This window comes from Pempheris klunzingeri, chromosome 10 (assembly GCF_042242105.1).
Source record: "Pempheris klunzingeri isolate RE-2024b chromosome 10, fPemKlu1.hap1, whole genome shotgun sequence".
In the NCBI taxonomy this organism is placed as follows: Eukaryota; Metazoa; Chordata; class Actinopteri; order Acropomatiformes; family Pempheridae; genus Pempheris; species Pempheris klunzingeri.
This window is the reverse complement of record NC_092021.1, coordinates 17,076,275-17,091,320: the sequence shown is the minus strand read 5'-3', so window position 1 is coordinate 17,091,320 and position 15,046 is coordinate 17,076,275. Positions and strand designations below refer to the sequence as shown.

Here is a 15,046-nt window from a genome sequence, read left to right as displayed (position 1 = left end):
TCTTCTTCCAGGTCGCTTTTTTACAATTTTTCCCAAACCCTCAACACCTTGGGCTACATCTACTGACCCATTATAAGGCACGTGTCTGAGAAAAAAAACCTAATTCTGAATCAGTAGCATTCATTTCACTGAGGCGCCCTGCTCTTAACCATCCTTGGTTTTGCAATTATGACAAATTCTGGTTGAATTTGGTGCTGATGAAATGCTACGTTAGCTCCATAATTCCTGCCACACGAGCCATCCCTGTTCCTCCGCTGGCTTGGCAGGGAGGAGATAACATTGTGACGAGGAGGAGGTGACAGCCTCATCTCAATGTGAATGGAGCTAATCACCAATGCAAATTGCAATCAGAAGGGCATATCTCTACCTAACTGAGAGATAATTGCGCGATTGTGCTGATAACAAAAGGTCAACCGCGTGTAGCCACTAAGCTCTCAAATGATCATCAGACGCACACTGTCTCCAGCAGTGAATATTTTTAAAGATTGAATCACTGCATTAATTTTAAGGCCAAACACTACTACATTTTTTGATGATGAGGATTTTACACACTGATTATTCAGCAGATGCTGCCTTTCAGGTAGGAGACATGAACAACAAGAAACATGGCTCAAACCACAAATATCCCGTTTATCAGCTCAATTTCTAAATTTCAGTTTTATGTCAAAATAAAATGAAATTTGTTAAGAAAGCCGGGCTATTTTTTTTTCTTCTTTTCATCACCTCTACTGTCAAATTCAGTTTGCCATTGTCCTCCCAACATAATGGAAAGCAGGGTGTAAGTGTCCTTGCCTGGGCAGCCTCCAGCTGTGTGGTAGGAGCGCCCTCTAGTGGACTCACCGTGGGATCTTGAAGAGGGCTTTAACTGGATGCATGTCAGCCAGTGGGGGATCTCCGTCTGCCAGCTCGATGGCTGTGATGCCAAGTGACCACACATCACAGCGGGCATCGTATGAGTAGTCGTACTGCTGCTCACAGGCTATGACCTGGCAATGAGACACAGCAGCGACCATCTGAACAACTCATTTAGACTGATAGTGAGATTTAAAAAGCAGTTTTCCCAAAACACATAAGGAAATGCTGCCAGTGTGGTGAGATGAATTCACTTTTTATCTGAACATTGTGTCAATTTCTTGAAATAAAGAACTTTATTAATATCACCTTGGAGAAATTGAGCAATAATTTAAAGAAACTTATGTTCAAAAGGATCATAAAGCTGAAATGCACTTCTGTGTTATAGCTCTAAACTCGCTGCCTAAAATCTGGCACGGTTACAAATATCTATATTTATGGACTATTTAAACACTGAGGTAGGTCACTTCACTTGCCAGTGGTATGTGCCTCTCTTTGGCACAGTCAATAATTATAACTGGCACTACATTTTACAGCTGAGTTTATTCTAATTGCCCCAGAGGTCCCTCCCTTCCAGCCCAATCACCGCACCTCATTTCTGCCAAAGAGTAAGCCGAGGGGGCCACAGACTCCCAGCTATTAACCTTGAGGTGACCTTAAGAGCTGCGCCCGTGGAGGGGAATACACAAAGACACAGGGGAGAGTCGCACAGAAATAACTGAGCCTCTCTGCCTCTCTCTTTGTGGCACATATAACAGACTTTGCTCTTTCAAAATGTTCCATGAGGCACTAAAACACTGATGAAAATGTGCGTGTTAACTGAAGCACAGACCTCGGGAGCCATCCAAAACGGGGTCCCGACTGATGTGTTTCTCCGCAACCTTGCACTGGTCAGTTGAGCTGAAACACCTAAGAGAAGAAAGCATAAAACAAGATTCAATCACTTGTTTTAATTACTCAGATTCAGATATTAATGTGTTTATCAGTGTGAATTTGCTAAGAATAAAAATATAATTTATGATAGAGGCTAAATGTTTGAATTAATCAATAAATCTTGGCATATAATTTCGTGTGGCAGCCTGCCAAGCAGTAATAATAATGGGCTATAATCATTTCAAATTATGTAGGACAGATTTTTATCAGCATGAGTCCACTTCATCTCCATGACACAGAGGACATAAACATGCCTAGGGGTGACTCGAAGTCATTTGCCATAACAGCTTTCTTTCAATATGCAAAGGATCAAATAATGCAATTTACATGAGCAATAATAGCCTTGGGTTAAGGCTACGGTGCATGAAATAAAAAGATGTTATGGTGAGCAAGGGACTAAAGTATGAAGCACACGAAATGGTTTATCTTGCGCTTGTGTTGTGCCTCCATAAACAATGTCGCAGGGATGTGCTCCTGACACTTCCCACAGATCAGTCAAACACCAAAAACCACTCGTTTATCTAACAATGCACTTCAGGGGGAAGATAAAGCTGAGACACAATTCTCAGACCTTGATGCATTTGTCTCTTTCTCGCTCTCCATGATCTGGTTAAATTGCCTCTCTCAAAGATCATTACCAAAGTCAACCAGTTTGACTCCTCCCTCAGTTGTCAGGAGGATGTTGTTGCCTTTGACGTCACGGTGGATAATCCGGTTGTTGTGCAAATGCTGAAGACCCTTTTAAGTTAGAGGACAGAAAACACAAAGTGCTCAGCATGTATAGCTACTAGCTGCAGCTGTTCAGAAACAGACAGACATTCGTTACCACCTGCAACACTTCCCCTGCTGAAAATAAACCCTCAGCACACTCTCTGCATGTTTGCATCCCACCTCCTCCCTAACATCAGCAGCTTTGCAGAGGGCCATCTTACCAAGAGGGCACTGTATAAGATGTATGAGATAACGGGCTCCTGCAGACGCTGGCCTCGGATGAGCAGGCCTTTGATGAGTTCTGTGACAGAGCCGCCGTTGCACAGCTGGGAGGGAGACAGAGAAACTCCAGTGACTCGTCCATCACTCAACACTGTAGATTATGATTCATGGGGAGAGCTGAGCCCACACACACACAAGGCAGAGGAAGCAATGCAGCACCACATGGCAGCACGAGAGCATCAACCATTCATGTAGGTGGTTTTTTAAATACAAATCACATTTGCACTAAAGCCCCCTGCAGTTGCCAGGGGTACTGCATTACCAGCAGGCTCCAGTGTGTACTTGTAGAGCACAAGATAAATAATTATAAAACAGGAACACACTTACCAAACCATTGATCTCTAGAGAGCCTAATGTTCAGCCTGACATTGTGTTCATGTTAAAGCATTTCAGTTTCAGCTGACTCAGGAGCAGCTGTGATGTTCGCTAGATGTTGCAAAGGGCACTTAACTTAAAGTTAACCATTAATTTCACCTCATTCTAAGAAAAATGTTGATTTAAAAGTTTTAGATTTCTCTAATGACTTTCAACACCCAACAACTGTGTCAATCTCCGAAGCTTGCTCTGTCGCTATTTTTCATGGCTAAGTGGACGTAGCTAAAGATAAAGATATTTTTATTTTGCTTATCGAGAATAAAGTCGAACTGTCAGTAAAAATCAATCAATAAAAATAAATCTTTTTTCTTTTTCGAATCTGGAGAATAAAGTCTATATAATAAACATGACATTTCAAGATTTAAGTCAAACTTCTATGCGCAAATATTAGAATTTTGATTTATTCTTAAAAGTTTGACAACACCAGACCTGTTTGATCAATAGAGCACGTGGTCTATGGGCCCAACGATGTGGTAATGACTCACCCTTGTTATTGCAGCTATCGCTGATGTAGTTATGCTCTGTTTCTATCGTGGCTTAAACTGGGACCTGAGAACGTAATAGCGTAACTCCCCATGTATAACTGTGTGTTGGTATGACAAATAAAGTTCCTTGAATCCTTGATACAAAATACAACCAACCAAAGAAATGTGAACCTATTTATATTTTTGTATATATTTTCTTACATATATTCTTTGTACATACCTTTCCAATGTTAATACCCCCCAGTACAGGTTGCACTAAAGTTTATTCCGTCGTTCTTTTGCACTATTCTGTATTTTGCACCTTCCGTTGTTTGCACTGTCCATGAGAGCTGCTGTTTCTCATTTAAATTTCGTTGTGCTTCTTGCATAATGACAATAAAGGAATTCTGATTCTGATTCTGATTCTGATTCTGAAGATGGAGTCAACTGATAATGTGATGCAGTCATTTCTCACGTCAATGGAAAATCTATTAAAACACCTGCTGGTGTCCCAGGTAAGACATACTGTGTTTGCACAGCCAAACTGCAAAGATATAATGTCTAGAATAAGTGAAAGAAAGTAACAGGATTTCTCTTGTAATCACTAGAAGTACTTTTATACCTGGTAAGTTTTTTGGCTTCTTGCGCCACTAAGCAAATTCCAGAGGAATACATCCAGTAAGGCAAGGCAAGCTTTTTGCATAGCACTTTTCAGCAACAAGGCAATTCAAAGTGCTTTACATAAAAACAATAAAAGCATTAAAGGGACATTTAAATAGAATAAAAAAAAAGAGTACCAGCACCTGCACTGACAGAGATGGAAACATTAAGAAGAGCTCACCTCAAGTACCAGCCAGAGTTGTCCACCTGATAGGTTGTCTGACTTGTAGAACATGCCATAAAACTTCACCACATTAGGGTGGTTGGACAGCGACCTCAGGATGTTGTATTCTGCCTCAATCTCCTCATCCACATCCTTTAAACAAGAACAGATTACAGGCAAAGCTGGAGCATAGAACTGCCAGAGATGTAGCTTTGTGAATCAAACTGTGCAATGTAATTAAAATAACAATTATATCGGAATATTTCAGACCGTGTTTCATTTTGAAACAAAGCAAAAAAAACAATTTATAGGTTGACTATAATGAGACTCCTAAAGATAGGGCTATAGTCAGTCACAAAGGGAGGGAAGGGACCAGGTGCTAAACTATTTCTGGAAGTGCTTTTCTATCAAAGTAAATCTCAGAGGAAGGGAAGAGCAACAGTCAGTGAGGCAGAATTTCTCTTCCTGGATGTCTGAGTGATAGTGTCAGCAGTCTAATCAGGGAGAGGGATGAGAGAGGAGGCAGCTTCATCTTCATGGCCATCAGGGGAGCTTCATGGTGGATAGCACTGCCAAGATGGAGATTGTTCCATTGACACAATCACAGGCACGCCTCAGACCAAGTCTCACTAGCACAATATGGTGCCAATGCAGAGACTATAGCATCCTTATCCCGCAGACAAATGAACGACTCTGCAGAGAGGATACAGCCAATGCAGGAGCTACGCTTTCGGTTAAGGGTGTGTTAGGCTGAACATGACAGGAAATAAATGAAAGGGGGAGACGTTGATATATATCACTGGAGCTAGTACAAGTACAACTGCATCAAGATGGAGAGGAGGAAAAAGTACTGGCAACTTACTCTGTTTGTATGGCTCGCATGCTGAGACAAGTCACATAGTTATAAAGAAAAACACAATGGTTTTAGTCTTCGCCTTTTTTTCCTCTGTCACAATATTATGAGTTCTCGCAGTCATGAAAAAAGCTGTCAAAATGAATGGTTGTGGGGTACTCCATCAGCAATCCTAACAATAAAATTATACAATGGGGAGGCACACAGAGTGATGTCAGATCAGTGTATTTTCATATAACATTTATTTATGCAGAATATTAGACAATAAACGAGGCACAGGCTCAATTAAAGCAGTTACAAGTAAGTAAAGGATGCTTATTGAGTAAAGTCTTGAAGTTAGAGGGAGGTTTTTAGGTGACTTTGTAACAACAAATGCTTCCCCTTCACCTTAAAACTGTGGCACACTGGTTATCAACCTGCAAGTGCAGTCATGTTGCATGCAGCTACTTATGAAGATAAACCAGGGAGGCACAACATAAATGCATAATTATGTCACCTTTAATGAAATCAGTGGTTCCCAGCCTGCGGGTCAGGACCCTTTATGGGGTCATAAGATAAATCCAAGCTTTAGACAAGAGTCGACTGCCATGCAAGCGGCTCTTTAAGGCTGAACTTCTGCACAGCGGGGCTTTGAGTTAAATCCAATGCTAATCTTAAAAGTCATATAGGATTCATCCACTGAGTACTATGGATATCTGTATCAATTTAATGGCAATAGTTGTATATATGTTTTGGTCTGGACAGAAGTCGTGACCTAACCATGACAGCGATATCGCCATGATGCCTGCATGGCTAAAAAACTACTGCTTACATTAATTACATTAATTTTCTCATTCATTACATTCCTCTAATCTTTGATTTCTGTTTTTACAAATTACTGCATACTTTACTTGTTTTGGCTTTGAAAAATTACTCAAATGAATGAGGGAGGGAAAAAAATCATCATCAAGTTAGTATTTTTAATATCATGCAACTAGAGCAGACTACTTTAGATGAATAGACTATAAAGTATACTGAAGCCTCCATCCATAGAACCAGCTGTTCCCCCTCTACAGTTACGGTTAGTTCAAACAGCTTGTGAGGCCTGCGAGTTGATGGTTATTGTGCTGCCAAGCAAAGCGTAAGATGCAGCTTATCCATTTTCTTTACTGGCTATCAATACTCAGCACAGTGACAGTATCTTTCTGCACGAGAATCAGTCAGCCTTAATTGCCTAATAGCTTATATAAGAGACAGGGAAGTGAAAATAGACGATATGTAGTAGACACAGTGGTTTTAAATTCTGCAAAAGGTTCCACAGTAAACATGCTTTCATCTGACTTACATTGATCGGGTCCAGCACTTTCACTGCTGCCTGACTTCCGTCCTTCTTGTTGGTCACTCTGTAGACTTTGCCATACGTTCCTTTACCTATGGTCTCCACTATATCCCAGTTACTCGATGGGTCGCCCAGGTTCTCCATGCCAATCATGCTGGACTTGTAAGGATAAAGTCCATACAGGGACCTCCTAGAGGACAAACACAATCACAGATGCTTAATTGTTGGTGGACAAAACTTATAATAAATGAGAAAATTATAGAATGAAAAAAAATTCTTGCTTGAAATACTTCTGTACTGTAAACTGGGAGAAATGTTAATCCCTTTCTAGTACCTAATACTAATAAAGCTTCACAACAAACCAGACTTTTACACACATGATCTGCCAGTTAACATCACAGACAAGCAAGTAATTATAACTGACAAATCTGCACTGTGTAGAGCTGTGCATGTACAGCACAGAGCAATACATTTATTCCCAAAGGCCCTCTCATTGAGCTCAGTGAAACGGCTATATCCGCCGAGGGAGCCACTTAACAGGTTTAAAGCAGGAGAAATCAAAGCAAAAACAAAGCAGACAGCTGTAGGTGAAGATGGCCGTACTCTACTTACATGGCAAGTGTTATTTTCCTCTGACTCATCGGGGCTGAGAACAATTACAACTAAAGAGTCTCTTGTGGTCATAATACAACAACACCAAGAGCAACGGCAATTGCCTCCTCAAAGGGACGGGCAACAAGTGGCATTTCACAGAGCTACTGAATTAGCCCTCTCCACAGGGACCTTGTCACTGCCCACTAAGAAGTGCAATCTCCTCAAGATCAATTGGATTGGACAGGGATTAACTTGACAAGTGCCGCCCTGAATGAGCAGTGAACCGACACCACACCTCCATACAAACTGTATTGTGAAATGATGATTATGTTAATTGTTTTATAAGGTGATTTACATGTCTTCAGCCTATAAAATGGGTATAAGGACTAATGATCAACAGCGGTGCAAAGGCCCAATATAAATCATCCTTTAAGTCCTGCAAGTGATGTTTCTGTGACCAAATACAACATGTAAGACCAACGGTGCGAAGCATTAAGTGTCACAACAGCTGAGACAGAATAGCATGATGGATTAGGAACTGTTATGAGCCACGTTGGGATACATGAAAGCTATTTTTGCAAAATGACACGTATTCCAGATAAACATGATGGAGAGGAATGTTTGTGAACGACCTCACGAGCGCTCCACTTGTCATAAACGTGCTGTATGACCCTGGAAGGGGAAGTCAAGATCAGCAGATTGATGTGAAAAAACGTGAATGATGTTTAACCCTCGGGAGCTGTGGCGACCCGCACGTGAGGACAGATTTATGAATTGTTGTGCATGCGGGTTGAGCAACGGTGTCCGTGTAGATGGTAGATGGATACACTGCTATTCTGTGGAGACGTTCAAATACGGAGCACCGAGATCCAACTGATATCCTTCACTGTGTCCTTCAAGAAGTGATAGTGGCACTACTGGTGCCTTTTGTAAATGTGCCTTTTTATGAACAGTCATTTAAATAATAATTGCACAAGGTTACTACTGAATCACTTACCTACAACTATAGCTTCATCTTCAGGCTACTAATCCATTAGTGACTGTTCTGAAGTTACTCATCCGTCTTAAACTGTCTGTGAATAATGGACCCCAGCTGTCTTTCTAACCTGTTTGGTTGCCATTTATGACTGTCGCTCTGTTTTGTAACATACGTCTTATCTGCTCTGCATCCTCACCAGTTACCAAGAAACCTTCACCAACTTCACCAACAGACGGCTCATATTCCTCTACGGCAGCTTTTTGTCTCTAATGACCGGCTGCATCAGACACCTGCTCTAAAACATCCACCTTTTCCTGCAAAGTTTGAGCCCACAGACGTGCAGCAGCAGATGGCACAAGACTGCTTATTGTTTTTGGTCAGTTACTGTGAAGTGCACGATAAATAGCAGCGGCTGATGTCTAACACTGTCTAATAATGTCTCTGACTCTTAATGTCTAATGAGAGTCTTGTTCTGCATGAGTCTCCATCAAAGTAAGGAATGCGAGCTGTAAAGCACAACTACAGTTAGACTTTAACATCAAATTGTACATCAATCAAACATAATTTGAGGTCACACAGTACAAATAACTCACATGCCATTTGAACATCAATCATTAAAAAAAAAAAAACTTCCTAGTGAGAGTCTGCAGCCGTCACACACACTCAACGAATGAAAGTGGTCATTTAGTCTTTTGCATCTATTCGTTATTCAAAGTAGCTTTCAAAGATCAATAAAGTTCAGATCATGAAGCCAGAGGTTGCACGTACCTGTCTCTGTGAAAGTGTTAGTCTCTCCCTCACACCGTTAATGCTCCACACTAATTCATGCTAATCTATAGGGATTAATAATTCACCAGTAATCTGCAACCTGATCTGCGGCAGAGTTAAATATTCAGGTGGCAGATGTATCCACTCATAATGGGACGTCTGATATGAAGCATCTCAGGTTGCACGCAGGTTACCAGGAAGTTCATGATAGTTGCTAGGTCACATGACTCCTGTCCGCCCCCACCCTCCAGCTCCTTGTGCATAATGTTCTTTACACATCCAGCTGTTTGTACTTCATCTGGCTGCTTCCTCTTAGTTCCTCGTACGCCAGTGAAAGCAATGCAGCTACTGTACAGCTGCGTCAAGCTACAGCGGGGATGTTGTGGCAAAAGGATTCCACAAACTCTCCGTAAAGTCAAATAAAATGTCCAATTTCCCATGTTTAGACTCATTGTAGGGGTTTATAATCAAGCCCTGGTCTGGTTTCCTTCCTATACCTACAAAACAGAGCTTACATGCCGAGTGAGTAATAAAAACAAGATATTATTCCACTTGAAAAACCACAGCACTACACATTGCTGTTGCCATGACTTTATAGCCCCAGGGATCTAATGAAGTGAAACAGAGTCACACCAGCTGCAAAGAGTCTGTTTTTAAAGCAGTGGTTCCCAAACGTTTTCTGTCATGTCGCCCTTTGGAAGCCAAAAAACATGTCAAGCTCTCCCACCCTGACCCCCTCCATGGCACATAAATAATTCAGTAACTGGTTACAACACTGAGAAAACTAATAACAAAAGGAGCGAGTTGAAATGAATTGAAATGGCATTATCAAGATCACAGACAGCATGTTCTTTTTTTTTTTTATATATACATGTTTCCCATTACTGTCTGTTGTTGCAATAAAACATTTTGTGGGTTTTTACACATAAAAAGCTCTAACTGCATACTGAAAGTGAACTAGAAGAGTGGTTTCAAACGTGTGGGTCAGGGTCCGCAAAAAGAGGTCACAAGATAAATCTAAGGGGTCGCAAGATGATTCATCAGATGAAAGAAAGCAGGAAAAACGTATTTCTTCCAAACAAAGTTAGGTTTAGTTTTACATATTTTGGTCTAACCCTTGCTTATATTGCTCCTTATTGATCACTGAACATTTTCATCTTCTGACTATTAATCTTTGGTTGACCTGGTTAAAACCTGTAGAGACGTGCAACCTGTGAAGAGGCAGCGAGGTGACATAGCACCACTTTAAGGGGTCACAAAAAAATAAATAAATAAATTGGGAACGACTAAAGTAGAGAGCAAGACAGGCTTCCTCACTTAGTTAAGAGTTTTAAATAAAACTACATTGCTGCGCTGCTTCATGTGAGAAACTTTCTGCCAATCGTAGATCGAATACAGTTTTTGTCTTATTATCACCAAGCAAAGAGAAAATGGACAGGAGATAGGTCACTGCTGCTTTAGAACAGGACACCGCTGGTCCTAGATGGCAACGCTCAGGTTACCCTTTGTTTACCACACTGTGTCAGCATACCTGAAAAAATGGACGTCGTATCTGGTGTTCGAAATGCTGGCCAGGGCTTCTCTGTGACACAGTGAAATAGTCTTTTGTTTTTCTTTTTTCTAAAATCAAATAACAATTATAAATCACCAGAATTTGAGTAAAAACCATGACGTGTGTATGGAAATGTGTTGCTTTAGGATAGTAATACATAGGATGTTTCTTCAGCTTAATAATATGCCCCCAATATTTGCATTTATGCCACATTTACATAATTCCAAGTGTCTGTGATGGTTGGAGGTGGTAACAGCTTTAGATGATGTGAACAGCTGCAGCACAGGGACCGTCTTTGACACCAGAAACAGTGCAAAGTAAACGTGAGTAATCTAATTTTCTGCTTCCATCAAACTCAGACAATCCCGCCCTCTCTGGTAAAGCCTTATGGGAACTCTACTTGGTAAACCCGTTGGTGAGTCTGTGGAGAGGGAAAAAAAAACAAAAAAAACCTCTGAACTATAATCCCTTTTTAAGGGGATATGAAGAGGCTTTGCGGTAAGACTCCGCTCGCCACAAGCCGGGCCAAAAGCACCGTGCCCTTGTTCTCACCCTGGATGACCAAAGCCTCGTGCAACAAATACAACAAACATAGAAACATACACTCATTTATTAAAGCTTAAGCCCTGTAATCTTAGCAGTGCACCTGGCGTGATTAATAATCTCCTGGTGACAACACTGGATACACAAAATATCAAACCAATTAACTACAAACCATCATCAACATTATCAAAATAATAAATCTAAAAACCCTGGCCAGACAGAAACGACTCTCTGTCATCTAATCGCAAATATCACAGTTGTTTTGGCAGCTACTGTGACAGGATCCAGTGTGTGTAAATGCAGCAACACTAACAGGCAGTTATGAATTAAAGTTGAACATTCTGAATCATGTAAGAAATAAATGACATTTATCACCGAACTGTGGCATCATTCTGACAAAACTGAGAATTATAACTCCATGACAGTTTTTTACCTCTAAATAAAAAATGTGTCTACAAAAGAGCAAAACACTGAATCACATGCTCGGTCCACAAAACACTGCAGCCTCATATTAGCTTAAGTTTCAGTGTTTATTATTGAATAGAACAGAATCTCTTATCTTAACAACATCATTCTGGTGATTTCAAAACCATTTTTAATTACTACTGATCAATATTTAAAATGTCAGGCAGCAGGTGCAAGTAAAAAAGGAGAAGCTAAGGCAACGTCTTTCCTTTTGATCACTAACAAAACTTTACTATGTACTGAGGAGAAGTTACAGTAGAGTAAATTATGATTTGATAATAATGTTTTCCACTGTAGTTTGCTGAAGTTTAGAAGATTAAACCTATTGGAGACTGAAATCTTGAATGTTTGATGTCTTGAAAAATAACTTTATGGTTGGTACAGAATAGAAAAGCTATACAAGTAGAGTAAAATACAATAAAAAAATCACCATCGGACATCATCATTTCTGATCTACATCTGTGTGAATGTAGGGTTTTCTGTAAAGTCAAACTACAGACTTCATTATCCATATTTACACTATTACAGGACACTAAATTGGTAGCTGAGGAAATAACATGTGTGTGCCATCAGAGAAAGGATTATATAGATAGGGAGGGAGGATAATAACCTTTTTGTAAATTAACTGCACTTTTCTACAGTCATTCCCTCACAGAAATCATCCTGAAAACTGTTGGATCTTTTGTGCAACATTGGGACACAACATTTTTTATTTCCGTTATAAACTGATTCCTTATGCTCCATTTATGCTCAAAGAATTACTTGATTAGGTCTGTCGCCATAAATGATCACCCCACAGTATTTGTATGATTTGGCTTTGGGGCGTAATCATACTTCTTGATGCCTTATTTCTCCTTTTTGGTTCTCTTTGGTATTTGGCATTTCTTCTCAAAGGCAACCAGTATTTCATTGAGTTTCACATCTTGAGAGAAAGTATTTCTGTTCACATGTGTTGTTGAGTTTAGTCACGACAGTGTCTTTGTGCGGTTACATTCCTTTCCTTAAAAATGCATGCTACTTAAATTCTGTTTGACTTCAGGGTTTTGTGTTAATAATCACAACTGAGTGCACAGTATGTCACAATGCAAAACTTCTAGAGTGGCACCAGAATGGTGAGCTGGCAGAGTAGGCCTGCTGATGATGAGGAAAGGAGTCTTACCTTGTCTTTGCTGCCTCCGTATTTCCATCTCTAAAATCTGCAAAACATAGGAAACAATTTGAGACATCAGCTGATTACTTCCAAGTCTTGTATGCATCACTGGATCAACACATCCAACACAAGGAGACACTCTTACATAAACTTTTAACTGCACTGGCTTTAACTAAAAATTCTTTACATGCACCTTACCGTCCATAGCAACATATCCGAACTGATTTCCCTGTTTCCTCCTGAAGGGTTTTAATTATTAACAGTATAGACACCTGAGCGTGCTGCCCTGCACTGACCAGTATCACCCTGTGCAGCCTTCAGTGATGTACTCATGCGCACCCACCTGGATGAGGAGAAAATGAGGAAATGTCCACTAATGTTTGCGGTATGAGCGCCTGTAGCAGCAACATCTCTCAGCACGAAGCCTGTCGCACAATCTCGGCGGATTTCCCTGAGTGAAATTCCTTCTCTGATCCATACTAGAGTGTTTTTTTTTTTCTCCCTGTTTGTGTAATTGGAAGAAAAGAGAGGCTTTGTGCGGCCATTGGTCATTAACCAGAAGGCCTCCCTCGTTTGTGAAACTTCAAACCAATTATCCTGAAAATGCTCAGTCACATGGCACAGACATTTCCTTGTTACAGTGAAAAGGGGCAGTGTATGCAGACAAATCACCATCAGAGCAGGCCTGTGTACAAAGCTTAGGCTACATGCATGTTACATTTCTTCAAGTATTTCATAAAGAAGATTTTCTCCAGTTTTCAGCTGCAAATAAGAAGCTATGAAAAACCTTCAATGAGACTGACAACCAAACCACTTTCAGCTGGCTCACAGTGATATTTCACTGAACACAGTGGTGCATCTGCTCAGCTGCATTGTGGAAATACTGAGCAACTGTCTACAAATGCTGCATTCTAGTGTACAAAGTCATATTTGGTCTGAACGGTCACAGGATTTGTCTCTGGCGGTTGTGATCCGATGAGCTCCGTTGAACTGAGACCCCTGGTGGACACAGTTTGGGGTAGATGTCTGTGTCCTATCAGCCACATTTCCTCACGACAGCCCACACAAGAGGATTCAAACTGGAGGAAAACCATTACAGAAGGTAATATTTGAGCTTTAAGGGGCCCGGTTGGAGAGCACTGTCATGAAATCTTAATCCGCCGTCTGTACGCAAGATCTAATATTTGACAAAAGCAACACTGACACTGAGATGGTACTTTGACAGAACCAACACAGGATCACTGCTCTCATACGTAAGAGTGGACAAAGTAATTCAATGTAAAAAAAACAAAACAAATCAGAGTGTTTATATTTTATTCACATATGTTACATTTTGCATTAAATGTCCAAGTCATACTTTCTGGTCAAACTCAGAAAGTTTGAGTCAGCACCTACAGTAATGTACTGTATTCTCTCTTCATTCATACAGGAGAACACACAAGAGCTTTCAGTTACAATTTACACCCATTTCTTGTTGGCTATTTGGTTGCGGTCATTTACAAAGTGGGTACTGCAAAATAAAGAAGAGAGGAGAAACTCGGTAAACAGAAAAGCAGCATGCATAAAATTCAAGAGGAAGTTTTTCAAGTGTTGACATGTTCCTTAAAGATTCCTCAATGCAGCACGATGCGGCCCAGCGTTTCAAAACCAGAGATATCAGCGGTATGCCGTTTATCACTCCAGAAAATTAACATCAATCTTGCAGGCACAGCTGGATAAATTTCCTCTCTTCCAGAAAACAAAAATAGATGATAATCAGAAAATTAAGTAGCTAAGACACTTAAATAATGGTGGCTTAAAGGATGTCATGCACAGTGTAGAACGGATACTCAAGTTTTATAATCTCATAGTGTTGGAATGCGACTATAAATCACAACTAGATGATGCATGAAGTAAGGGAAAGTCATCACAATAAATGTTGTATACTGCACATATGACAATCAAAAGCATTAAAAAAAAAAAAAAAAGGGAAAACTTTTGACAGCACAGAAAGATGACAAGTATTGGCATTTCTTCTCAAAAGCAACTACCATTTCACATCTTGAGAGAAACCTTTGACAGAACCAATATCGTTTTTTCTGCTCTCATGTGTTGTTCAGTTTTGTCAGGGCAGCAGGACTCTGTATCTGTGCGATGACATTCCTTTCCTTAAAAATGTATGCTACTTAAATTCTGTATGTTTGACTTCAGGGTCTTGTAGAGCGGTGACAGTGAGTCTGATTATCCAGTTATAGCTTTAGCTGTGTTTGAGTTGGCATTTGTTTCTTCTTCCTCGGGACCAGACATAAAAAGTGCAGATAGGGCGGGGCTGCGAGAGTGTAGTGAGTGTAATGAGGTGACCGCATACCTCCTTAAACCTTAAAGTGAGTTTGAATCAACATTCC

At 40.4% G+C, this 15,046-nt stretch overlaps 1 protein-coding gene across 1 annotated transcript in view; it reads right to left on the bottom strand.

The window, feature by feature from the left end:
- myo3b (myosin IIIB) overlaps positions 1-13,072 on the bottom strand; it is a 65,789-nt gene extending 52,717 nt beyond the window's left edge. The window contains exons 1-9 of the mRNA XM_070838042.1: positions 13,006-13,072; positions 12,672-12,708; positions 6,618-6,801; positions 5,303-5,323; positions 4,459-4,593; positions 2,718-2,822; positions 2,424-2,523; positions 1,685-1,761; positions 841-986 (exon numbers count right to left, since the gene is read on the bottom strand). Coding sequence (XP_070694143.1) covers positions 841-986; positions 1,685-1,761; positions 2,424-2,523; positions 2,718-2,822; positions 4,459-4,593; positions 5,303-5,323; positions 6,618-6,801; positions 12,672-12,708; positions 13,006-13,072 — 872 coding nt within the window. The remainder of the gene's footprint in view (positions 1-840; positions 987-1,684; positions 1,762-2,423; positions 2,524-2,717; positions 2,823-4,458; positions 4,594-5,302; positions 5,324-6,617; positions 6,802-12,671; positions 12,709-13,005) is intronic.
- Positions 13,073-15,046: the final 1,974 nt, after the last annotated feature.